Genomic DNA, 27,601 nt, shown 5'->3' with positions numbered 1-27,601 from the left:
GATGGTTCAGGGTCACCTGATCCAGCCCTAACTATAAGCTTTAGCAAAAAGGAAAGTTTTAAGCCTAATCTTAAAAGTAGAGAGGGTGTCTGTCTCCCTGATCTGAATTGGGAGCTGGTTCCACAGGAGAGGAGCCTGAAAGCTGAAGGCTCTGCCTCCCATTCTACTCTTACAAACCCTAGGAACTACAAGTAAGCCTGCAGTCTGAGAGCGAAGCGCTCTATTGGGGTAATATGGTACTACGAGGTCCCTAAGATAAGATGGGACCTGATTATTCAAAACCTTATAAGTAAGAAGAAGAATTTTAAATTCTATTCTAGAATTAACAGGAAGCCAATGAAGAGAGGCCAATATGGGTGAGATATGCTCTCTCCTTCTAGTCCCCGTCAGTACTCTAGCTGCAGCATTTGAATTAACTGAAGGCTTTTTAGGGAACTTTTAGGACAACCTGATAATAATGAATTACAATAGTCCAGCCTAGAGGAAATAAATGCATGAATTAGTTTTTCAGCATCACTCTGAGACAAGACCTTTCTGATTTTAGAGATATTGCGTAAATGCAAAAAAGCAGTCCTACATATTTGTTTAATATGCACTTTGAATGACATATCCTGATCAAAAATGACTCCAAGATTTCTCACAGTATTACTAGAGGTCAGGGTAATGCCATCCAGAGTAAGGATCTGGTTAGACACCATGTTTCTAAGATTTGTGGGGCCAAGTACAATAACTTCAGTTTTATCTGAGTTTAAAAGCAGGAAATTAGAGGTCATCCATGTCTTTATGTCTGTAAGACAATCCTGCAGTTTAGCTAATTGGTGTGTGTCCTCTGGCTTCATGGATAGATAAAGCTGGGTATCATCTGCGTAACAATGAAAATTTAAGCAATACCGTCTAATAATACTGCCTAAGGGAAGCATGTATAAAGTGAATAAAATTGGTCCTAGCACAGAACCTTGTGGAACTCCATAATTAACTTTAGTCTGTGAAGAAGATTCCCCATTTACATGAACAAATTGTAATCTATTAGACAAATATGATTCAAACCACCGCAGCGCAGTGCCTTTAATACCTATGGCATGCTCTAATCTCTGTAATAAAATTTTATGGTCAACAGTATCAAAAGCAGCACTGAGATCTAACAGAACAAGCACAGAGATGAGTCCACTGTCCGAGGCCATAAGAAGATCATTTGTAACCTTCACTAATGCTGTTTCTGTACTATGATGAATTCTAAAACCTGACTGAAACTCTTCAAATAGACCATTCCTCTGCAGATGATCAGTTAGCTGTTTTACAACTACCCTTTCAAGAATTTTTGAGAGAAAATAGTGGTGGCAGCATCATGCTGTGGGGATGTTTTTCAGTGGCAAGAACTGGGAGACTAGTCAGAATTGAGGGAAAGATGAATGCAGCAATGTACAGAGACATCCTGGATGAAAACCTGCTCCAGAGCACTCATTCGACTGTACACACAGTATAAAAATTTAAGTAAGGGTTTGAGCACTTGGTCACTTGCCAAAAAGAAAAGAAATCAGTTTAGACTTGAGAAAAAGAACTGTTGATTTTCACAAAGCATGAGAAGGACATACAAAGTTATCACAATGTTTCTAAGTGTCAAGAACTAAAGTGAGAAGTATCATGAAGAAATTCAAAGAGAGCCACACAGCACAGAACAAGCCTGGCAGAGATAAAAAGCGAAATTGAGATGTGTCTGAAGAATGCATAAAACTGCCCAAAGAACAGACCCAGAACAGCTGGAAAGACACTCATAAAAGTGTCCTGGACAGGTATGGACTGTGGGACTGCAGATCAAGAAAAACTCCACTTCTGCAGAAGAGACAACTTCAAGCCAGACTGAAGTATGCTAAGGACAACCTGGAGAAAGATCATGCATACTGAAGCATGTCCTTTAGTCTGATGAGACAAAGCTAGAGCTCTTTGGCCATAGAGATGTTGCTTATGTTTGGAAAAAGAAGGGAGAGGTGTATAACCCAAAGACCACAGTCCCTGCAGTGAAACTGACCGGCGGGATGCTCAGGAATGGTAGGACACAAATGCACGGCTCTAGCAGACAGCTCTGACTCTTAGTAATCTTTACTGAAGGAGAAAACAGTGGTCGGTACACGAGCAGGCAGTCCAACAAAAGCAGCAGTACAGAAATCACGAGGCAAAGTGGCGTGGTCAAAGCAACAGGCAGGAGGTCAGGTACACACTATGAGGCAGGCAAGAACAAGAACACAGGTACAGAGCTGGAATGCAGGCGCAATGCATGACAAACTGGCGGAGAACAATATCACCCAGTGAGCTTATAAAACCCCAGGTGGCAATCAGCAAATCAGGAACAGGTGCACATGGAAAGCACCAGAAGCAGGGCGTGGCCAGAGAGAGAAAGAGAAACACCCATCACCAAGAACCAAGAGAGAGATAAGAGAAACAGAGACAGACAGACCCAAGCAGAAAAATCCCAACAAGAGAATAAACAAACCAAAACCCTGATAACACAAAAGTAACAACGCTCAAGCCCTGACAGTACCCCCCCCCCCCCCCCCCCCACCACCACCACCACCACCACCGGCCGACCCCGGACAGCCCAGGCGAACCAGGATGAGAGGAGTGAAAATCACGAATCAGAGTGGGGCCCAGAACAAAGTGGGAGGGAATCCATGACCGCTCCTCAGGACCATAACCCTCCCAATCCACGAAATACTGAATTCCATGGCCACAGTGACGAGAGGGCAGGAGCCACCGCACCGTGAATGCTGGGCCACCATCCACGAACCGGCGGACAGAGGGGGAATGGCAGGAGGGCACAAAGGACTGGACGTAGCAGGTTTGATCTGACTGGTATGAAAGGACGGATGAATGCAGAGTGACCTGGGGAGATGAAGATGAATAGAAACAGGGTAAATAATTATGGATACAGGAAATGGACCGACGACGGGCCGCTTGAGGGGCCTCGGGTGTCGGGGGGACCTTGTATGGTTCCTGGCCTGGGGAGTGGGTCTCGCCTCTTTCCTGGGGGCTGGGCCTCGCCCTTGTGTCCCGGTGGTCCCTGCCTGCACTCTGGGTTCAGTTGCGGTGGCTCCTTTGCCCCCATCCCCGCTGCCGCTCACTCCTCCCTCTGGTGCCGTGGGCGGGGTGGTGCGGTTCTGGGGCCCCCCCCTCTTGGTGGGCCCTGCCGGCGGCCTGCGTGCTTCCCTCAGGTGTGGGGTTACTTCCTGTGCCTCCGTTGGGGGGGGGCAGTGTCGGGGGTGCATTCCGGCACCGTTGGGCCACTCCCTTGTTGGTCCGTCGTGCTTCCCCGGTGGCTCTGGTGGCTGCCCTTCCTGGCCCCTGTGCCCCCCGCTTCCCTTTTTCGCCTGGTTCCTCCTGGGGCCCTGCGTCCTGGGCCCTTTTCTGTTGTTGCTTGCGGTCAACCGTATGGCTTCAGACGCGCCGGAGTGGTCCATGTCTTATGGTGGGGTTCTGTACGTTTATCTTGGCCCAACACACCAGCCACAGTAGTGATTGAATATATAGCTGTGATCTGGGTCTCTGTGTGTGGCTGGTCACGTGTTCGTGGCCGACACCACAATTCGGTTTTGGGTGCTCTCAAGGGGATCAAGACTCTGGTGTCCTAGATTAGGGAATGAATGCTCACTAACTAGTCAACAGACTGTCGCTGTCACTGCTTGTTCATGTGTGGTGGTTTGTTCTGGCATGTTTTGTGTTGGGGCACCGTCTCCTCTGTGTCTCACTTCACAGTTATTGCTTTCACCACTTGTCTTTCGTTTTTGTCTGTCTTCGTGTTGTTTTGGTGGTCGGTCCCTCCTGATAGAAGTTGTCAGTCGGCTTTGAGGAGGATCTTGTAGAGTGATCGAGAAGGGTGGATGGGGGTCACACATGCACACCACATTCATTCACGCACTACATACCTGTACCTTCTGTCCTGCAAGAATAAATTGCATATACGAGGTCTATTAGAAAAGTATCCGACCTTATTATTTTTTCAAAAACCATATGGATTTGAATCACGTGTGATTGCGTCAGACAAGCTTGAACCCTCGTGCGCATGCGTGAGTTTTTCCACGCCTGTCGGTTGCGTCATTCACCTGTGAGCAGGCTTTGAGTGAGGAGTGGTCCAGCCCCCTCGTCGGATTTTCATTGCCAGGAAATCGCCCAAATAGACAAAAACAAACTTATTCAAGTAGTTCCGCAACACATCGTTAACCAAGTTTTGGAACACAGCTGGGCACTTGTGAGACCAAACGGCATCACTAAATATTCATAGTGTCCCGAGGGTGTATTGAACGCCGTTTTCCACTAGTCTCCTTCTCTGATCTGAACGAGATGATAAGCATTGCGGAGATCTAATTTTGTAAACACCTAGGCTCCTTCCAATAATTCAAAAGCCAAAGAGATGAGCGGCAGTGGATAACGGTTTTTAATGGTAACTTCATTAAGCCCCCGGTAATCAATGCATGGGCGGAGCGATTTATCTTTCTTCTCAACAAAGAAAAACCCTGCCCCTGCGGGTGACGAGGAGTGCCGAATTAGCCCGGCTGCTAAGGACTCCTGAATGTACTCGTTCATCACGTGGCGTTCAGGTGCCAACAGACAAAATAGTTTTCCCTGGGGTGGGCTTGCCCCAGGAAGGAGCTCGATGGTGCAATCATACTCATGATGAGGAGGTAGTAATTTGGCCCTGCTTTTGCGAAAAACTGTAGCTAAATCATGATAGCAAACAGGAACCCCAGTGAGATCCGGGTTAGTAACGGGCGGAGAGAGTACTGATTTTGAAAGGCAGGAGTTATTACAAGCTGGACCCCATGACTCAATTTTCCCCTCAGCCCAATTAAAATGAGGACAGTGCTGCTGTAACCAGGGGTGCCCCAGAATAAGCGGATGTGTCATCTTGCCAAAAACATGAAAACTGATCATTTTGGAGTGATTCTCTGTCACAATCAAAGAACCGGACTGAGGTGAGTGACACTTCCCAATTCATGGCCATCCACAGCACACACCACCAGAGGGCGCGAGAGCTCAACTAATTTCAGGTGCAGGGACCTGGCGAGAGAGGACTGAATTAAATTTGCGTCAGAACCGGAATCAATGAAAGCTGACAAGGAAACAGAGGAATGCTCAGAGGAGAGCCTCACAGGAATAACATTTTGTGCTGTGGATGGAGAAATAGAATTTAGACTGACCCGTATGTCTGACTTTGGCCACAAGGTGGCACCCCTGGCTAGGCAATGACTAATCATGTGTCCTGAATGACCACAGTAAAAACAAAGTCCGTTGTCACGACACCGCTGCTTCTCGGCGGAGGAGAGGTGAATGCGACCCAGCTGCACGGGTTCCTCCATGCTGCGACGCAGAGAATCAGTGTTGACATTACTGGAGGAGGTGTGGAGAGGAGGAGATCCGGAGCAGCTGACTGGGAGCTGGATGGCACGCCGCGGAAGGTCTTGCAGACGCCTGTTGGTCCAGATGGCGAGAGCGATGAGCTGATCCAGGTCATCGGGCAGATTCACAGACACCAGCCGATCCTGAATCTCTTCAGCCAGGCCCTGGAGAAAGACGTCTTGAAGAGCTGCGAGATTCCAGTCACTTTTAGTAGGCAGGATGCGAAAGTCTATTGCGTAATCAGAGACTCGACGTCCACCCTGCCTCAGCCTCATGAGGGATCGAGCCGCTTAACGGCCCGGAGACGTGTGCTGGAAAACCAGCTGCAGAGCAGCGGTGAAAGCTGGAAAACAGAAGCAGATGGCAGATTTACGACCACACTCAGCTGTTGCCCACGCCAAGGCACGACCAGTCAGGTGAGTGATGATTTAAGCTATCTTCGTCCTGTTGGACGGGAACTTACAGGCCATGAGCTCAAAGTTCAACTCACACTGCGTTATGAATGGTCTGATGTCACCTGATTCGCCTGAGAAGGGTTCTGGTGGAGACAGCAGGTTGCAGTACTCAGGTGCAGGTGTAGAAGCTGGTGCGGGTGCTGATGGCCCCAGTGGTGATGGACTGGTACTGCCGGTGGTCGTCATAAGAGAAGCCTGATGATCAAATCTGGTTAACAACTGACTCATCTGAGTGCTCACCGACTCCATAAATGAGTTTTCACGTTTAGCGAGATCGCTAAACCCGGATGTCAGGGCATTGAGGCGGTCTTACTGCTGTGCAAGCTGCCTACTGTGACAGCGTACCGCTGACTGAAATGGGTCGGAGCGGCTGTGTCCATCGTTCGCCAGTTTGTACTGACAGGCGGGATGCTCAGGGATGGTAGGACACAAATGCACGGCTCTAGCAGACAGCTCTGATTCTTAGTAATCTTTACTGAAGGAGAAAGCAGTGGTTGGTACACGAGCAGGCAGTCCAACAAAAGCAGCAGTACACAAATCATGAGGCAAAGTGGCGTGGTCAAAGCAACAGGCAGGAGGTCAGGTACACACTATGAGGCAGGCAGGAACAAGAACACAGGTACAGAGCTGGAATGCAGGCACAAGGCACGACAAACTGACAGAGAAAAATACCACCCAGTGAGCTTATAAAACCCCAGGTGGCAATCAGCAAATCAGGAACATGTGCACATGGAAAGCACCAGAAGCAGGGCGTGACCAGAGAGAGAAAGAGAAATACCCATCACCAAGAACCAAGAGAGAGATAAGAGAAACAGAGACAGACAGACCCAAGCAGAAAAATCCCAACAAGAGAATAAACAAACCAAAACCCTGATAACACAAAAATAACAAAACATAACAAGCCCTGACAGAAACACAGCAGTGGGAATATTATGCTGTGGATGCTTCAGTGTGTCTGGAACTGGGAATATCCTCAAGGTGGAGGGAGTCATGAAGAAAGAAGCATATGTAAAGATTCTGAAGGAAAGCCTCAACCAGTCAGCAGCAAAACTGAGTCTGGATCATTGCTTTGTCTTCCAACATGACAATGACCCAAAACATATGTCATTCCTCGTGAGGAACTACCTCCAGAAGACCAAAGTGAACATGACTGACTGGCCTACACAAAGCCCTGACTTAAATCCCATTGAAAATCTGTGAGGTCAACTGAAGTCCAAGGTTCATGCCAGAAGACGATCACGATCTGGAGGAACTTGAGAGATTCACCAAAGAGGAATGGACTGGAATTCCTTAGGAGATATGTCTGTCATGTGGGTCTACATCAGTGGTGTCCAAAGTATTCCAGAAAGGGCCAAGAGGGTGCAGGTTTTCATTGCAGCCACTGATTCCAGCAGATGACTTCACTGATTAACATCACTTTGAGCAGCTGGGATCAGTTCATCAGTGAAATCACTTACTGGAGTCAGTGGCTGCAAAGAAAATCTGCACCCTCTTAGCCCTTTCTGGAATGTCTTTGGACCCCACTGATCTACATTCATGTGTGGGTTTTGTATTTTCTTTTTAATCATGTTTTTGGGTTTTTTCTTTATGTTAAGGATTTGTTTTACTTTGTGTTTTTCTGACTGTGCACTCTTGTCTTGTGTGTCTTGTCCCTTCTGTATGCCACGCCTCCTACCTGATTGTTCTCACACACCTGTGTCTCATTTTCCTTAATCACAACCTCTTATTTAAACCCTCTGTTTTCCCTCCTATGTTTGCCAATTCACTATATCTTGTGTCTTTGCTACCAGCATTCTTCACAGTCCTCCACACCATGTTGTCAGAACCTTTTGCCTATTTTTGACCTCGAGATAGTCTCATGATTTGGATACCACTGCTGATTTTGGCTTTCCTTTTTGTGGACTGCCTGTTTTTTCAGTGAATCCTTTTTCTCACTCAACACCTCTGTGTGAGTCTTGCATTTGTGTCCAGCCTTTTTGGTTCCAAGTTCCTGAATGAACTGGCCAAAAATGGACACAGCAGACTCATCTTCCATCCACATAGTACCCCGCTCTCAGGGACTGAAGGGACTGACAGGACCGGCTCATGTCCTCCTTAACACCCAGGCTGGTCTCCTTATGGAGAGGCTCGATAAGAGTATACCCATTGCAGCAACACCTGAGGCTGCGGTGCACCCATCACCGGGGCGTTAGCAGGAAGTCATCCCGAGTCAGAGACTTTGATTTTTGCAGTCAGCTTTCCTGCCCGGAGCATTTTCCGGCGAATCTGGTGACATGAAGCCATTCCTGCATTAAGTCAGTCAGTCAGGTCAAGCCAGTGAATGGTAAATGGACTGCATTTATATAGCGCTTTTCCATCTGCATAAGACGCTCAAAGTGCTTTACAAATAATGCCTCACATTCACCCCGATGTGAGGGTGCCGCCATACAAAGCGCTCACTACACACCAGGAGCAACTAGGGAATTAAGGACCTTACCCAAGGGCCCTTAGTGATTTTCCAGTCAGGCTGGGATTTGAACCGAGGATCTTCTGGTCTCAAGCCCAACGTCTTAACCACTAGATCATCACCTCCCAATGAAGACCAGCACTGCTCTGGCCTCCGGCCAACCCCCCTCCACCCACCCAGTTCATGGTTCTGGTGTTCTCTTGCAGAGGCTGCTGTCTGCTTGTTGTCGGGGCCGGAGGATCCAGTATCTGTTTGACTGGGAGGGGTATAGTCTGGAGAAGCACTCCTGGATCCTGTCTCGCTTTGTTTTTGACCCTGATCTCAATCAGGAATTCCACGTCTCGCACCCTGACACTCCTGCGCCATCGGGGCCAGCCTTTGAAGGGGGTAATGTCATGCCACACCTCTTTCCTGATTGTTCTCACACACCTGTGTCTCATTTTCCCCTAATCAAAACCTGTTATTTAAACTCTCCATTTTCCCTCCTGTGTTTGCCAGTTCATTGTACCTTGTGTCTTCGCTACCAGCCGTTTTCATAGTCCTCATCCTCATTATTGCCATGCCGTGTTCTCAGAACCTTTTGACTGTTTTTATCTCAAGTTAGTCTCATGATTTGGACGCCACTGCTGATTTTGGCTCACCTTTCTGTGTACAGACCTTTACCTGTTTTTTCAGCAAACCCTTTTTCTCACACCATGCCTGTGTGTCTTGCATTTGTGTCCAGCCAGCCTTTTTGGGTCTAAGTTCCTGACAGTCTGAGACTTGTTGAAAACAACAACAAATGACTGCAGGACACACAATTGACTATTAGCATTAACAGGGCAAATAATTTTGTCCCTGGTAGTTTTTGGTTTTTGTGAAATAATTTTGTTTCTGTGTGCAAAGTAAAATAATGTTGGGGTCACTCAAGGAACTGGTCACTGTTTCCGTCCACAGACTTTGATTCTGCAAGTTTTGCCACTTCTATGTTAGCTCCTTATTCCAGCACTTGTGGGTGGGGCTTCTGTAGGATGTGTCAAACCAGAACTGTTAGCCACATATTCTCTGCTGTCATGTTTATATTTTGGCATGTAGAAGGCAAACAGCATCCAAAAAAAAAAAAGAATTTACCATAAAATACTCTGAGAGTCTGAAAGTAGATGCTGATGTCCAAAAATACATTTCCAAAGGAAAACCTGAGACTTCTGCACCCAGAGAATGAACATGATTTAAATTTACGCAACAAATGCAGCCACTGAGACCTCATAAACAACAGCATGTATCTATTTTTGCAGACAAACTGATACGCACGCTGGGCCGGTGTCTTCGCAGGCGCTGCAGTTGGCCTCTGACTGAGGTCATGCTGTGGTAAAAAACTTTGAGAGCGCGAGCAAATTCTGCATCACAGCTGGGACGCACTGACCTCCCACCTAATGTGCACAGACGAAAGTGATTGTGAGTGTACAACACAAAGCAGGAGCAATGTAGTTGGTCAACCAAGACGTGTGTGTAAAGATTGCATTTGTGTTGTGTTACCGCTCCTGGCTGTGGAGAGCTGTTCTCTCAGATGGTTATTCTCCTCTTTTAGCGAGGCATTAACACCCTTCACTTCCTCCAACTCCTGTTGAAGATTTCTCATGAAGTAGTTGAGCTCTGCACGCTCCACAAACTGCAACACACAGGCATGCCGACAGCTTTCACTTCTCCTCCGAGGAAGAAACAACAAATCAGCTCAAGTTTTGAATTCACAGTCATCTCAGAAAGGAAAATGAGGAGAAACAGACATTACAACCGTATTTTCATCATTTACTGATTTTTGCAGTTGGCACTGTTATTTTTCCCCCAGTTCTTTCTGTAATACTGCCCCTTACAAAGCACAAACTCAAACTATTCCACACTTTTAAATTTAATCAAAGTCACAGCAAAAATAATCAGGCCTGGGCCCTGCAAGAACTTCTCTTACAGACAAGATCCGCTCTTACAGAACCCCGGACAATGGATACAAGCAGTTTTTATACAGGATTACATATGCGTAACAAAGGCGGACCTTATTTCGCAAAGTCCTTCTGTTATTGGCCCCCGTGGGCATTCAAGGGAGGTCCATCCCCCTGCCCCAGGCCCGCGCAATAACGGGAGACATATGATTTATAATTGTAACCTAACTCTCTTTATCCTAAGTGGTACAAACTGGTTAAATCCAGTTCTACATGCACATACCAAAGAAGAACAAAGGAAAGTGAGAATAAGAATGAAACCAAAAATATAACCCTACATATAATAACTACCTTGATACCAAAAGAAATACAGAAAACAAATAAAGAAAACCATAATTAGACACAGAAATATATCTAACAGCACTTACTGCAGGATCGGACGAGCTGGCCTCGTCGATGATGAAGATGCCCTCAGTAGTCATCCTCACTCCCTCCAGTGATGATCTCAACTCCATACAGCCCTCTGAAGCAGAAAACACACTAAACAGCTGCAGCATCCTCCCCAATTTAATGACAGCCTGAGCTAATCTCAACTCATCTCTGGCAGCCCAAAGAAAGCAGAAAAACTACAGTTACTATAAGGTACTACTCTGATATTAAGTGTGATGATGTCCTTAGAGAATTCATCAAATTTATGAGGGGATCAAAGACCAGTAAACACAATCACAGTTCAACCATCAGAACCAAAGCACAAAGATGAGCATTAAGGTCATTTTTTTTTTAGGAATAATGACATTAAAATTATGTTAAAATTGCTTTCTTACAATTAACTTTGTTCTGTTTTTCTGCTCGAGCTGCTGGGGATGTGTTGCCTGCACCTCTTCAGCCGTCTGCAGGAGTGAGGTCAAGTAGCTGCTGTGCTGCTCGGACCTCTGCAACAACTCTGCTGTCCTCTGTGACTAATTATTCAACTTGCATTTGCCAACTCTGATCTACTTCATTCTAAACCAAACCAACACTACATCCAGTCATCACCATTAAACACACAGACTATCGAGAAGTGTATTAGAACTAAAGAAGGCACTTGAGTGGTTGGCCAAATGTTTTGGGGACCAATGGGAAACTCAGTAAGTGTGATGTTTTGGAGGTGTTCCACAACAATCACAGAGATTCAGCTGCTTTGACTTCCACAGAAATGTTATGTGCTCTGACACCTCATTGCTGTGCTCACTGTGCCCTGTGAGAGACTGACATCCTGTCCAAGATGTACCCCGATTCTAGCCCTATGTTTGCTGGGACCGTGAGCCTTGATTGGAGCACGTGGGTATAGAAAATGAATGAATGAATTTTGCCATTGTGCATAGAGCTATATTTGTTTTCTTGGTTCTAACTATTACTGTTAGTAGTTGCTCTGCCAAGCTTGGTTTGAGCCTTCTGGTCTGTCAGACTGGAAATAGCAGATGGCCACTCCACTGAGCTTGTTCTGCTTGAAGTTTCTTACTAAACAAAACAGAGGTTTTCCTTTCTACTGTCACCAATGTGCTTGCTCGTGGGGTGGAGAAGGTCTGGACCTTACTCACACACACCACTTTAAGATGACTTTGGTTAGGATTTGGTATTATACGAGTATAAGTAAATTGAAATTACTTTAAAATCGAGCAGTTACAATCAATGATCAAGATCAAAGATGAGTAATCAAGACCAAAGGTCAATACTCACAATCACAGATGAGGATCAGGAACAATTCAACATCTAAGTTCAGTGTTACTGATCAAGAATTAGGTTTAGGTTTAAAGTTCAGAACCAGGATCAGCAATAGGGTTCAAAACCTAAGAAAATGATCAGTGATTTGTGATCAGTGTCAAAGTTCAAGATCAAAATTGATCAATAAGGATTAAATGTGACTAATCCGGATAAATGGTCAACATTCATGATCAAAGGTCAAGATTTGGCTCAAAGTTCAGCTTTCAGGATCCTATACAGGTCCTGAGGTCCACTGGTGCTGGTGCTTTTACCTGAACACCATAACATGAAAGGGATGTCTACAACTCCACCTGGATGGAACGGCAATCTGTTGCAGGTTTACTTCCCCAAGCTGGTAACCCATTTAGATCTGAAGTGACTGGCAGCAATGCATTTGAAGTGTCTTGTCCAAAGACATACACAAGTAGCCTGACCAGGAATCAAAGTCAGATCTGCATATTGGTAGTCCAACTCCCAGTGAGCTCCCTGCTCCGCAAAAGATGTTAGTCATATAAAAGCTGATCAAAGATGATTCATTACGATTAAAGGTCAATATTCATGATCAGATGTCAGGCTCATGCTCATATAATTGTAACTAAGATAAAATGTGAAGGTATACACTCTACCATGTGCCTTACTAGTTAAATACCATGAGCATAGTTTCCCAGTGAGTGTCCAAACGTTTGACTGGTATGCTAGGTATCGGGGAAACTGTGCTCACAGTATTTAACTAGACACTATTTGGACACCAATTTGGACACCCTAAAGGCCAGCTCCTCCCTGACAGTCATCCATCCATCCATCCATCATTTCACCTTGAAGACCCCATAGTTCCAGAACAACAGCACTGCTCTGCAGGTAATCCAGCAGGCACTGGGAGGTGTGGAGAGACATGAAGTGAACTCTGTGGTCCAACAGAGGGTTGACATTGTGCCACACAGCTGGAGTGAACACAGGCTGGCTGGAGTCAAACAACCTGAAACTGATGCACAGAGATAGTACCGGACTCTGACAGGACAGCCAGTTGACTTATATGGAAAATACCATCTCCTGATTCTTTGTCAAAAACAACTGGCAAGTGTTATGTCTCACCCAATTTGGACACCTCGATTACGGGCCTCTCTGATCCAGCGGATACCACAACATTGTTCTAGGGCCAGCAGGAAGTCCAGTCGAGCACCCAGTAACTCTGACGGGTCAATCAGGATGGCATCTTCATCCAGTGGGCTGGTTAATGAGACAACTCATTTACTAATTTTTCTCCATATGCACATCAGAGACATTCTCAGTGTGTGTTTCTGCCATACAGTCCAGTGGAGGTGCAGGGAACCAGCTGTGCCTGGACAACAGCTTCCTCTGTGCCTTCTGACCCCAGCACCTGAAGATGAGATTCATGTATATTTCTCTATCAAAGTATGTCATTTCTGAAATCAGCAGTTTCACGTTTATTTGTCTGAGTACCTCCAGTTGTTCTTCCAGAGCGATGCGAAAGGCCAAAGACTGGAGCCAAAGATGAGCAGTGCCCAGGAGCAAAGGCTCCACTGGATCCCAGAACGGGTCTTTATCTCTGGGCAAAGGCTGTATTCCCTAACAACCGGAACCAAGGATAGATCAAATACTGTATTACAAATAAATGTTTAAAAGCTGTTTTTAACTGTCAAATATAATAATCATATGTCATGAACGAGCGAAGCTCGTCAGCATCTCACCATGTCATTTAGGTTCTTCAGACTTTATTTTGAGTAAATGCTTCAAGGGAGCATTAGCATGGCAAAAACCTTTCAGCTCCCCCCCAGACCCCCCACCTTTTTAAGCATTTTTCTTGATTTGCCTCTCACATGCCTGGAAAAGCTCCTCGCCATCTCACCATGTCCATTAGGTCATTCAGACTTTTTTCAGTAAAATGGTTTTTGGGAGCGGGAGCATGACTAAAACCTTTTAGCTTCCAGGGGGGCCTTGCTCCCCCCCAGCCCCCCAGCCTTTTTAAGCATTTTCCTTATTTTGCCTTTCAGCTTCTTGAGGGGCTCTGCTCCCCATACTCCCTACCTTTGCAAGCATTTCTCTTTTATTCTTTTTTTTTTTTTGCTTTCCAGCTGACCCCCAAATTACAGCCAGGGCGTCAGACTGGGGGAGTAAAGGGTACTATGTACCCAGGGTCCAGAGCATGGGGTAGGGGGTGGGGAGCAGAAAAAACTGGCATTAAATACATTTTTGTGTTGCATGTATTAATGTCCATACAATTCATGTTGTAAAATAATATGATTAGAATGAATGTATAAATGTTGCAAAACATAATTCTGCTCAAATAAGAATATTGAAAGATCTCTGATGGCCCTTCCCACCCCTGCACAGTTGTACAATGGTTTAGCCCAGACGCACAGGTGGCACGCTGCCACAGACACACACACACACACCCCAAACTGGATCTGACAGAAAGTGTTTAGTAGAGCTGAAACAACTAATTGAGTTAATGAATTATTAAAATAGTTGTCAACTAATTTAGTCATTGATTAGTTGCTAAATAACTTTGTTTTACCGCAAATGCTTCCTTTCTTCCATATAATCAACCGTTTCTGCAGTGCGACTTTGCTTTGAATCTTGAACCAATGAAGCAGTGCTTCGATCTTTTGCTTCATTGCTTCTTTGTTTTATTTTGCTTTATCTTAAGTTTCTCCACTAAAACCCCAAGGAGCATATGTCTGTGAGTAATATTTACCTTTTTTATGTTAAATTGACCTGTTATGGTCTTCTGAAACAGTTGATAGATGTATTTTATAGGCAGTGGATATTTTGCCGGATACGGCAAACACGGACCTAGCGCTATTTGACTGGATCTCCTCGCTGATTGGCTAGTTCAAATGACATCACGGTAGAGTTTATTTCAATATGGCGGTGCTCTCAGCAAAGAAGAACTGGATGATATTTTGCCGTACGCGGCACCGGCAAAATGGCAGGTTGTGCTGTTTTGCTGGCCGTCTAAATTTATTCACGACGGAACGGAACGGCTGCAGTCGGGCGGGAAATTAAAGGCGATAGGAGTTTCATAATAGTAGCTCAATATTGATTTTCATTATTGAAAATTGGCATATTTTACCATTCACTATTTTCAGGGGTGGACTGATGTGGATTTCTGTATTTTCATTTTTATTCTGTCTTGAATTTGCAGGTTTTATTTATAATCCCCGCCTAACACAGAAAATTACCAAGACTTCAAAAATGATTTCCACCGTGCCCAAAATTATTTCCACTGCATGGCGAAAAGCGCCGGTGGACATAATTTTCGCCACACAGTGGAAATAATTTTGGGTACAGCTATGCCATGTTTTTGAACTGCTTTTAGCATCCAAGAATCCCTCGAGCTGTTTTTAGCGTCCAAGAATCCCTCCGGCAGTAGGTGATTTTCTGTTCCGATTCAAACGAGTTTATGGCACCCAAAACGGCATTTAAAGATGAAAAATTAGCACCAACACTCAATGCCGAGGGCGCCGCAACACGCTGCCATGTTGAAATACCCTCTGCGATTACATCATTTGAACTAGCCGATCAGCAAGGAGATCCGGTCAAATAGCGCTATGTGCGTGTTTGCCGTATCCAGCAAAATATCCACTTCGTATTTTATAACTTAAAAATGGGACCGATGCTTACATGTTAGCATGTCTATGGCGTTTTCAATGTTAAAGTTAGCATTAAGCTATTGGCATCTCAGCATGTTTGTGTTTAGTTTAGTTTAAAATAAAATAAACTAAGCATGTTTGTGTGCATTTGTTTTCTGTATAATAATAATTAATGGCTCAGTGTTTGTTGTCGTAAAAGAGTCAAATGTATTACAAATTGTAATATTTTTAATTTATTTTTATTTACAGTATATATTAATAATAATAGCAACAACAATAATAGTAATAATAACTAATAATGCTATATAACACAATTTTGGAGAAAGAGACAAAAGAACTTGATAAAATAAAACACAACAGAAAACATAAAATCAACTCACAATGAATATAAATAAGTAAATATAGAAATAAATAACTGTTATAAATAAATAAATAAATAACACCTAGTGACTCTTACACCTCCACTTCATCCCTGTTTTATTTAAGTTTAATGACAATTTGTTTCGGTCAAACCACATCTAAGCTGTGTTTTTACATAAGAAAAAATAAAATGCAGTTAATTGCACATTTGTGCCTTTTTTTCATGAAAATATCTTATTAAAGATCAAATATAACACTTCAGTCATGCCTTTAAAATGCTTTCGTGGACTCTTGCTGTAATAATATGTCAGTGGTTGAGATAGTTGCTGTTGGCATCTAAAAATGCTCATAATCGGGTGAAACCTGATGGAAATCTCTTTGTGGTGTGTCGGTGATGTATGTATGTGCAAAATAAAGCAAAACACTACTCCAGGTATGTGTTTGACAAGAATATAACATCATAACCTTGTTACAATCTCAAACGTTGATGTTGCGTGATAAAGGGCTTTTAATAATAACTCACTTAAAAAAATAATGGCAAAACTCACATGTAAGTAAAAAAAAAAAAAAAAGAAAAAAAAATCAACCAATTAATCGATTACTAAAATAATCATTAGTTGCAGCCCTAGTGTTTAGGTTGAAATAAGACATGCCTTTCCTTAAAAAAAAAAATCAAAGTCTGGATTTCTGTAAAGAAGAGAATAAAAGGACAGGGAAAGAAAACTAAATGAGGGAAAACAGCTGCTAAACAAATTCTATGAAAAGAGAGGTGAGCTTGAAAACTAGCTATACTGAGTTGGGGTGTCTGGGGGACCAAACTGCACCATTTTCAAGAAAAATGGTGCAACTTTAAAAAGGGTCCTGACTCTCAGGTGTAATCTAAGGTATACATGATTTAGACCTGGTTTGACTAAACACTAGAAATTTGGTGTTTGCGTTAATAAAAAAGAACATAACAGTGTGTGGGGGGGGGGGGGCTTCAATATGGCTAGTACCTAGGGCCCAGAATTTGGTGCTACACCCCTGATTACAGCCCTCTTGACCCCTGCCACTTTAAGCATTTTGGTTTTTTTTAATGTAGATGTGAATTAATATTCAAAGTTTTCAGCTAGTTGACAGTAGGGCTGCACAACATGGCCAAATTGTCATATCACAATATTGTCATATAAACTGTCATGTAAATGTCACTTATATACATTCTGTCCGTATTCTTGAGCCACGTAGGTGGGTAGGGAGAGTTCCCGTGGGATAAAAAAAGCTTTTCAACCTATACTCTTTTTTTTTTCAAAGATATTTAGGTGAACCTTAGTAAACACTAGTAGAGTTCCACCTTAGATTTGAAATGTATAATAGAAGCTATACCTTACTGAATTTTCATAGCAATACGATATACGATATGACTATGATTTGACACAAAGTGCAGCAACAGTGAATATTAAACATTATTAAACAAAAAGGTAATAATACCACACTCAGTTTGCACTCATCATAAGGTTAGGATACTGTGCCCTCCAAAAGTATTGGAACACTTGGAATTTCACACATTTTAATTTCTTTATGCCGTTTTAAATACAAGAAATACAAAAAAATAAAGAATAAAAATTCCTAAAATTATCTTCCTCAAACTCAAACTGAAAGCAAATCTTTAAAACTTGATGAAACCTAGAAATAATAATCAGTTTTATTGCAGTTTTCTTCAGACAAGTCAGGGGATGGAAACATGAACATTTCCAAGTCACTGAATATGTCTTGGACTTTATTTACATCAATTATGAAGAAATACAAAAGTTTCTTTCCCAAAACATCAAATCTAGGCTTTGACAAATTGACTTTCTGTCAGTTTGTAGCTGAACTTTCAGGTCTTCTTTTTAAGAAAATCCTCTTCTACACCACTTCGTCAGGAAGCTGGATTTTATATTTTTAATCAATTTATATCAAGTTGTAGACATTTGCTTTCAGTTTGCGTTAAGGAAGATAATTTTAGGGGAAAAAAAGTGTATTTGAAATGGAATAAACAAATTAAAATGTGTGAAATACCAAGTGTTCCAATACTGTTGAGGGCAATTGAGAAACACTGAGGAGCAGCATCTTACAGCTCATACATCTCATCTTGTATATAGTGCAGCAGATAAGAGAATATTTAGAGTGGAATCCTGCAAATGGTGATACAAGCATCACATATGGCACAAACAATCCATAGACATGAACTCTTTAAAAAACCTGACTGGCCACTTGAATTTTCAATAGGCAGCCAGGTAGGGGTCAATTGAAGAATTACACAGGGGTCAAAATTAAAAGATGCTCCAATCATACAGAAAACTACATCACAATATTTGCCTGATCATAAAGATTTCAAAAAAGGTGTAGTTTGGACAATCTGTGACTGAATGTTATGGAGTTATGAGGTAAAAGCAGCAAGAATAGTGACAAAGGTCAGTTTCAGTTTGTACAGGGGTCAAAAGTTAAAGCTGCTCCATTAATTTTGCTCCAGCTGTATTTGTGCTGAATTTGATGCTTGTATCACCATTTGAAGGATTGTTTCAGTTATCTGCTGCACTAGTGGTGGTCCTAGAGTGATTTACTCCCCGGGTGAAACCCCCTGCGTGCCCCCCCTGTGCACACTAACGTGGCCACCACCTCCGCCCCACCACCCATGAAAACACTAACTTCGTCCAGAACACCCACAATCCCACAAATTAACTCACAACAGCTATTTTCAAGAACAAATTTCCAGTTTTAATGACTAATGCAATAACAAACACAAAGATAAACAATAATTACTTCAATAAAGTTTTTGAACATAAAAAACAAAAGACTCAGTGACTTCACATTACAACTATGTACAGTACAGGTATTTAAGAAAGCACAACTGCACTACAGCACCACCCGATGGTCAAAATATTGCACGTCATTCAGTTTTACCAACAGAGTGCACTTTGCATTATCATAGAGTACCATTCACCATAATGAACAAGACTTAAACCTCCATTAAAGTCGCATCTATAAATAAGTGCTCACTATCCGTGATGTGAAATTCCATCGAGTAGGAGCATTTCTGGGCAACCTTGAGCAGCCTGCAGACTCAAGAAAAGACATCCTCTTTGTGGATTTTGAGAAAAATGTGGCAAACCCAGAGAGTGATGCAAAAAATATTCTGCACTCAAATAAGTATTTAGCCCCCTGAGACAGAACCAGATTCAGTCTGTGTGCATAGCAATGCACAAACATTGCACTGGGGGCTATTGCTTTAACTTTGGCCTGCAAACCATTGAGAGCTGAAGCCATGACAGCAGCCACGGCTTCTTCATAAGGAAGACTATCAAATGGCTTTGCCAAAATCTGGTCCACAGCATTCAAATTGTCTGCCATTATGTGCAGCTTGCTACCTAGCTAGCTCGCTAGCTGGGACTGGCGCGAGGCTAGTGTGAAGTTTGTCTGCCTGTGAGTGCTTTGTGACGGTGGAGGAGCTCAGCAGCACCCGCTGCTCGGTAGGGACAGAAACTGCGATAGAAGTCAGAAAGAGTGATAGAAATCAGTCTCCAAACACAAGCAGCTACGAAAAAAAACCCCCACCAGAAATAGAAGCTCGATTTGTCGCTAGTCATTTTTAACAAAGAAAATGCCGCTAAGAGGATTAGGAAAGTCTCCGGTTCAACTCAGAACAGAATGAAAATTAAAAAATGCTCCCACGGATGTTTACACCAAAAGATCGCTGATTCGCTCATTTCGCTGTCAATCAAAAAGGGATTCAGCTTCAGACAGATCATCCAATCCTCATGCAGAAGCTGAGCTTCCGGGCCGGCCGATGCCAGCCCACTGCCCCATAGACCCCCAGAGACGCTGAGCGTCCGATGGTCGGGACAAAGGCCAGGATTTATCCAATGACTCTTCTCGTTTCGCTGCAGTCTTTGCTTCGCTATTGAAGTCTGTGGACGCTCAGCGTCCACACTGTTTAAAGCACTGTGAAGCTGCGGGTTTGAGTGAGAGGAAAGCCGCGTCGTTACCAGTGATAAGAAGCTGATTCTGAACAAAAGTTGAGCGCGTTGTAGCGCATATTTAGTCAATGACATGTACACACAATAGTAGTATATATTTGATCACTTATTTTTTGACATTTTAGGGGAAGTTGAGCTTCCCTTAGAGCAATTGCACCTGTAGTAGTGTAGTACTTGGTAGTCAACATTTCAATGACTATTACAGTGTTCCAGTGGTGGAACGGCGTTGGCGTGTATTATGGGGCTACCATTCTGTTGGCTAACACAGAGCCCAACGTTAACCCAAGGTGATGACAGCAATAACTTTAAAAGTTTAAGCCTAATCTTATGCTGAAATTAACATCATCAGGCTAGTTAGGATACTAAATCATCATGTCACTCACTGAAATTGATACATAAATTGATACATACCTTTTTCCTTTGCTCGTTTCTCCTCTTCGTCTTTTTCTTTCGAAATTGGGCACCTGATGGCTTTGATCGTTTCCTATCCATGATTATGGCTTACTCCATTTATTTGTCATTCGACCACCTCCTCATCCAAACATTAAATGATTCCCCCCTCCCCCTGCACAAACTCTGCACTGTGCAGCGTTGCTCACCTAACGCGAGAGGTAAGACTGTCGCTGAACCATTTCAACTTGACCAATTGACCACCACGACCACCAAAATCTTGGGAATTCCTTCAGTTCATCATACACAACACAGAATCAAACCTAATGGGAATGTAGAGAATTTCGAAACCTTTATTTGAAATATTATACAATAATAGAGCAGAGCGTGATGACAGATGATGATGTGATATGAGGACAGTGGATTGTACAGGCGCCAGATGCGCGTCTCCCACCATGGGACGGGGGGAGATGGGGGCACCGCTCTGCCATAATGTAACCACGAACCCCCCCGGTCAGGACAAACCCCCCCACCCACCCCGTTTTTTTTTTTTTTTGACTTTTTTTTTCGCACGGCCGTGCCACCTCCCCGCCGCAATGCCACCCCGGGCGGCTGCCCGGTTGGCCCGCATCCAGGACCGCCCCTGTGCTGCACTAATAAGCCAACAGAGCATGAAGCAGCTGCTGTCTGTTAGCTTAAACATGTGTATATAAGGCAACCCGAAATAAAGGAGAAATGTTGCTTTTAACAACCTGGACCTCATTTCTGGCATAAAATATAGTCGTTTACTCACCAGTATAAGTTTGGTGTGATTAGAAGTCCATAGTTCAAACGACGTGTTCAGTTCAAATCTGAAGCAAACATTTTTCTTCTTCTACTAAGGTGGATTAGAATGTTTTGTGGTACAGAGCACAAACTACTGGACAGGAGGAACCTAGCAGTCAATGTGACTCACTGATTTGAAAATGCAGCTCTTTCAACCAGATGTGTTGTGCCGTGACATGTCAATCATCTGTGTCCAATTGGATTTCAGGAAAGTCCAGTGAAACCCCGGCCTCCGCTCTAGCTCCACCCATGCCAGGAAGTGTTCAACATTTCCTGTTTGTTGAGTTCCCGTGAGATTCCATGGGATCTCGTCTTTCAATCCAGGAAGTGTTTGACATTTGAACATTTCCTGTTTTACTGTGGATTTGAAAATTGGCACTTCCTGTTTAGGACGCCCTGTACCATGAACGAGCTTCGCGACGCTTCACTCATATAAATGATACAAGTAACAAGTTACAAAAAACATTTTCAATCAGTACAATTTTATTCTGCAATTTCTGTGTCGTCACATAGATGACTTAAATTTCATTTTTTAAATTTGATTTTTTTTTAATTCAAATTCTTGTCATACTTAAAATTCATGCCACTCAAAAATGTAACTTTTTTGCAGGAAGGGGTTCTAAGTGCTGCATCACAAATTACACAAACCAATTACAGCAGTGGGTGGAGCTTAATGTATGGTTGACTTGTTTCTGCTTTTTTATTTTATTTTATTTTATTGTGAATGAAAGAGCAGAAGGCAATGTGCATTTCAAGAATTCCAAATTACAGCCTAGGGTCTATTTTTATTGATTTATTTTTTGTGTGTGGGGTGAAGGGGGGTCATCTTTTTACTCAGCACAAAACTGAATTTAAAAGTCAGCTGCGGAGGAGTGGCTGGGTTTCACAGAACGAGCTCCTCCACGACATGCATTAGAGGAGGATGGCTAGGCTAAGGTAAGGCTAACTTTATAATCAGCCATTTTAAAAACTTTGTCACATTTAGTGAGGTTAATATGTGCATGTTTTGCTCTGCACTGAAGCAGTCCAAGCAACCAGACACTTCTGACATTTTTGCATCTTCAGTGGTGAGAAGAAAAATTTCCACAGAATTCTTTTTAGAGTCCAGTAACATTAACATGCACAACACACACACACACACACACACACACACACACACACACACACACACACACACACACACACACACACACACACACACACACACACACACACAGTTGTGTGCAAAAGTTTCAGCACCCCTGATAATTTTCAGGATTTTCCTTTATAAATCATTGGTTGTCTGGATCAGAAATTTCAGTTAATTTCAGTTACATATATATATATATATATACATACATACATACATACATACACAGTGAGGAAAATAAGTATTTGAACACCCTGTGGTTTTGCAAGTTCTCCCACTTAGAAATCATGGAGGGGTCTGAAATTTTCATCTTTAGGTGCATGTCCACTGTGAGACACATAATCTAAAAAAAAAAAAAAAAAAAATCCGGAAATCACAATGTATGATTTTTTAAATAATTTATTTGTATGCTACTGCTGCAAATAAGTATTTGAACACCTGTGAAAATCAATGTTAATATTTGGTACAGTAGCCTTTGTTTGCAATTACAGAGGTCAAACGTTTCCTGTAGTTTTTCACCAGGTTTTCACACACTGCAGCAGGGATTTTGTTCCACTCCTCCATACAGCTCTTCTTTTGATCTTTCAGGTTTGGAATTTCAGCTCCCTCCAAAGATTTTCTAGTGAGTTCAGGTCTGGAGACTGGCCAGGCCACTCCAGGACCTTGAAATGCTTCTTACGGAGCTCCTCCTTAGTTGCCCAGGCTGTGTGTTTGGGGTCATTGTCATGCTGGAAGACCCAGCCATGACCCATCTTCAGTGCTCTTACTGAGGGAAGGAGGCTGTTTGACAAAATCTCGCAATACATGACCCCATCCATCCTCCCTTCAATACGGTGCAGTCATCCTGTCCCCTTTGCAGAAGAGCACCCCCAGATTATGATGTTTCCACCCCCATGCTTCACGGTTCGGATGGCTTTCTTGGGGTTGTTCTCATCCTCTAAACATGGTAAGTGGATTTGATTACAAAAAGCTCTATTCTGGTCTCATCTGACCACATGACCTTCTCCCATGCCTCCTCTGGATCATCCAGATGGTCCCTGGTGAACTTCAAATGGGCCTGGACATGTGCTGGCTTGAGCAGGGGGACCTTGCTGCCCTGCAGGATTTTAAACCATGACAGCATCATGTGTTACTAATGTAATCTTTGTGACTGTGGTCCCAGCTCTCTTTAAGTCATTGACCAGGTCCTCCTGTGTAGTTCTGAGCTTTCTCAGAATCATCCTTACCCCATAAAGTGAGATCTTGCATGGAATCCAAGACCGAGGGAGATTGACAGTCATCTTTTGTTTCTTCCACTTTCTAATAAATAATCATAACAGTTGTTGTCTTCTACCAAGCTGCTTGCCTGTTGTCCTGTAGTCCATCCCAGCTTTGTGCAGGTCTACAGTTTTGTCCCTGGTGTCCTTAGACAGCTCTTTGGTCTTGGCTATGGTGGACAGGTTGGAGTGTGATTGATTGAGTGTGTGAACAGGTGTCTTTTATACAGGTAACAAGTTCAAACAGGTGCAATTAATACAGGTAATGAGTGCAGAATAAGAGGGCTTCTTAAAGAAAAATTAACAGGTCTGTGTGAGCCAGAATTATTGTTGGTTGGTAGGTGTTCAAATACTTATTTGCAGCAGTAACATACAAATAAATTATTTAAAAAAATCATACATTGTGATTTCCGGATTTTTTTTTTTTTAGATTATGTCTCTCACAGTGGACATGCACCTAAAGATGAAAATTTCAGACCCCTCCATGATTTCTAAGTGGGAGAACTTGCAAAACCACAGGGTGTTCAAATACTTATTTTCCTCACTGTATATGCCTCAAACTAAAACAAGGAGAATCTTTAAATGCACTTTGACATTAGCATTGAAATATTATTCTTTCTTTACTCTGACATGTAACCCTGCTTTTGTCAGTTTTTAATTTTGGAATGAGGAGAATGAATTTGTTTTGCTGCTTTTCAGAATGGGTGACAAAAACACAAAAACAAAATGCACAGGTGGGGCACTGCATACCCTGCACATGCAGCGGTGCACATAATGAATGAGTGGGGCGGAAGGTGCGAGAGAGTTGGGAGTCTGATGATTTTTCCGACCGTGTTGTACCGAGTTGTGTTGTGTGGTCAGCTTATGGATGTGTGGGAGCACACAAATTGGAACCTTTGAAGTTTTAAGTTGTATGTCAATGGAGTTCAATGGTTTGTTAAAATAAAACCGCAAAACAAATTTCAAGTGGAAGATTTGTTTTTTGTTTTGTTTTGTTTTGTTTTTTGGATCCTGGAATGCATCAGCCACAAGACTCCCATTCTTCTTTTTTCCTTTTTTTTTTTTTTTTGTCTGTTTGGAAATATCCTACAGTGATGTTATCATGATGTCAGTATTTGGTTAGGTTTTTAGTGCACTTGCTCATGCGGTCTGCAAGGTCCAGACCTCACTTGGGTTTAGTGCTTTGAGGTGATTTATTTTATGATTTAGTGCTGTATAAAGAAATTGAATGTGCAACACTTCTCTAACAGTACTGGTTGTGATGGGGAATGTGTTTTACTTTTTCCTCATATGTTTGATGACCTTGACCTTTGACCAGTCTACTCCAGAAGTTCATCACCTGGACACACTCATCCAAGGATTATTCTTAACAGGTTTGATAGAAAATCTACTCATCTGTTTCTGGGGAGTTTTTGGAAACAGACACATGAGAGATTATAATAACCTTCACTACCACTGGTGCGCACCCTAAACATCCACTTTAGTTGATTTCTAAAAATCTCATACTAAATTTTAGATACTTTGAGCCATGTTGCATTCACTGACTTACGTGATCTGATTTCTGCTCAGCCTGGTGCTGCTGGTAGACTTCTTCCATCAGGAACTTGCGGTTGACAAATTTGGCCTTGGACCACATCCACACCTGTGGAGGAGGGTGTAAAGGTTTAGGCAAAGAGGTGACGCACAGAATAACTAGAATAAATAAAATATTTGTGTACATTAGGTGGAGAGAGATGAAAAAGTGTCTGACCTGCTTACTTTCTGTACAAGTGACTCTGACAGCAATGTCTTTCTCCAGATCGTGACCTTTTGAGTCAGCCAGTGTCAGGTTCTTGATCTCCAGCTTAAACTCCACTCCCTACAGAGAGATCACTGGTGGTTTTCATATTTAAAAATTCCTAATAATTCAAAAATATGTGTCTGTTTGGACCGAAGAAAGTACATTTTGTAAAGCATGTTTGTGGGACCTTGTTCAGCTCCTGACTCATTTGGTTGGCCTCGGCCACCATGGGCATCAGTTTGATGTAGTCGTAGAAGACAGCCAGCAGGCTCGGGTCCGGCTGACTACATCCAGTTCCAGACTCACCTAAACACAGACAGATAAGGACCAGAGAGTTTCCAAAAATGGACCCTGACCACTTCAACGATTAAGCTTCCCTCACCTAGGTGAATGCCCTCAGCAGCTGCAAGCTCAGATTGGAAATAATCATAGTCATAACGACTCCATTCATCTCCACCCCTCTCTGATGGATACCCAATGAAAAGATAGGTACAGCTAGAACCCAGGATAAGCCGGTCCTAAAAGAAGACAAGCGAGAGGAATGTTTTAAACAGAAGACAGCCAAGAGTTCCTCCTATTATTATCTGTGTGTGTGTGTGTGTGTGTGTGTGTGTGTGTGTGTGTGTGTGTGTGTGTGTGTGTGTGTGTGTGTGTGTGTGTGTGTGTGTGTGTGTGTGTGTGTGTGTGTGTGTGTGTGTGTGTGTGTGTGTGTGTGCTCCCAGTCCTGGTCTAATGTTGGTATCTTGTAGTTTGCGGCCATTCTCCTGTCTGTCTCGGTTTACGTTGGTGCCTGGTTCCCCTTGTGTTTCGTCCTTGGTCTGTGTCTTTGTCATCATTGTCTGTGTCACCTGTCTGTTGTCCATGGTTCATCGTCATGTTTCCCTGTCTCTGTCCCTCAGCAGTGTGTGTCTTCCAGGTGTCTAAGTTGTACGTTCCCCTGTCCTGAGTCCTCTGGTCCTAGTGTTCCTGCCCTCTAAGTTCCTGCGTGGTATTGCCTGATTGTTCATGTTTTATTTTGTCCCCAGTTAGCACTGTGTCCATCTTTGTTCTTCACTGATTGTGTACCTATATTCCCGGTATTAGTTTTCAGTTATTGTTTTTTCTCCAGCAGTATTATTTGAGTGTATCTTTTCTTGCGTTAGTTCTTGTTAGTCCTGCCTCGGGTTCACTTATACACTTGTTGAGTTCCACTGTAGTTTCTGTATTCTTGCACTTGAATTTACATTTTGTTTTTGTCACTGTCTCTGTGGGTACCCTAAATCCAGGGTATTTCCACATTAGTGGAAATACCCTGGATTTAGTTCTTGCACGTGGCTTAGCGTTTGTAAATGGCTTAGCGTTTGTTTTCGTAAAAGAGTCAAATGTATTACGAATTGTAATTTTTTTATTTATTTTTATTTATATATTAATAACAATAATAGTAATAACAACAAAAGTAATAACTAATATTGCTACAATACAATTTTAGAGAAACAAGACAAAAAGAACCCGATAAAACAAAACACAACAGAAAAGGTAAAACCAACTAACAATGAACATGAATAAATAAATATAGAAATAAATGTTTCCTGTGAACACATAGTGAGTGACTCCACTTCATCCCTGTTTTATTTAAGTTTAATGACAATTTGTTTCAGTCAAACCACATCTAAGCTGTATTTTTACACAAGAAAAAAATAAAATGCAGTAAACTGCACATTTGTGTCTTTTTTCATGAAAATAACTTATTAAAGATCACATATTACACTTTAGTCAGGCCTTTAAAATACTTTCGTGGACTCTTGCTGTAATATGTTGTCAGTGCTTGAGATAGTTTCTGTAGGCATCTAAAAATGCTCATAATCGGGTGAAACCTGATGGAAATCTCTGTGGTGTGTCGGTGATGTATGTATGTGCAAAATAAAACAACACTACTCCAGGTATGTTTTTGACAAGAATATAACATCATAACTTTGTTACAAAGTCAAACGTTGATGTTGCGTGATAAAGGCCTTTTAATAATAACTCACTTAAAGAAATAATGGCAAAACTCACATGTAAGTAAAAAAACAAACAAATAAACAACAACAAAAAAAGATTAATCGATTACTAAAATAATCATTAGTTGGAGCCCTAGTTTGTTTTACGAGTGAGAGCATTTTACCGATTAAATGTGAATAAGCCAGTTTTGAGTTTCTCAGTGCGCATGCATTTTCAAAACTGGTAACAGTGTTACTTTGTGCACAGCAGAACAATGTTGTCAGTTGCTTTAGGCCCTAATTTTGTATTTTACTGACTGTAGAGCCAGCAACACAGCACCCATTTGGT

General features: G+C 42.7%; 1 protein-coding gene across 1 annotated transcript in view; it reads right to left on the bottom strand.

The window, feature by feature from the left end:
• The window catches only part of kif28 (kinesin family member 28), a 106,023-nt gene that overhangs the window by 4,422 nt on the left and 74,000 nt on the right, over positions 1–27,601 (bottom strand). Inside the window, exons 16-26 of the mRNA XM_034187995.1 lie at positions 25,677–25,812; positions 25,482–25,600; positions 25,265–25,372; positions 25,064–25,156; positions 13,407–13,523; positions 13,253–13,323; positions 13,038–13,172; positions 12,761–12,927; positions 10,631–10,725; positions 9,805–9,937; positions 9,580–9,698 (exon numbers count right to left, since the gene is read on the bottom strand). Coding sequence (XP_034043886.1) covers positions 9,580–9,698; positions 9,805–9,937; positions 10,631–10,725; positions 12,761–12,927; positions 13,038–13,172; positions 13,253–13,323; positions 13,407–13,523; positions 25,064–25,156; positions 25,265–25,372; positions 25,482–25,600; positions 25,677–25,812 — 1,293 coding nt within the window. The remainder of the gene's footprint in view (positions 1–9,579; positions 9,699–9,804; positions 9,938–10,630; positions 10,726–12,760; positions 12,928–13,037; positions 13,173–13,252; positions 13,324–13,406; positions 13,524–25,063; positions 25,157–25,264; positions 25,373–25,481; positions 25,601–25,676; positions 25,813–27,601) is intronic.

The sequence above is a fragment of the Thalassophryne amazonica genome, chromosome 2, assembly GCF_902500255.1.
Source record: "Thalassophryne amazonica chromosome 2, fThaAma1.1, whole genome shotgun sequence".
Taxonomy (NCBI): Eukaryota; Metazoa; Chordata; class Actinopteri; order Batrachoidiformes; family Batrachoididae; genus Thalassophryne; species Thalassophryne amazonica.
This window is presented reverse-complemented; position numbering and strand designations above follow the sequence as displayed.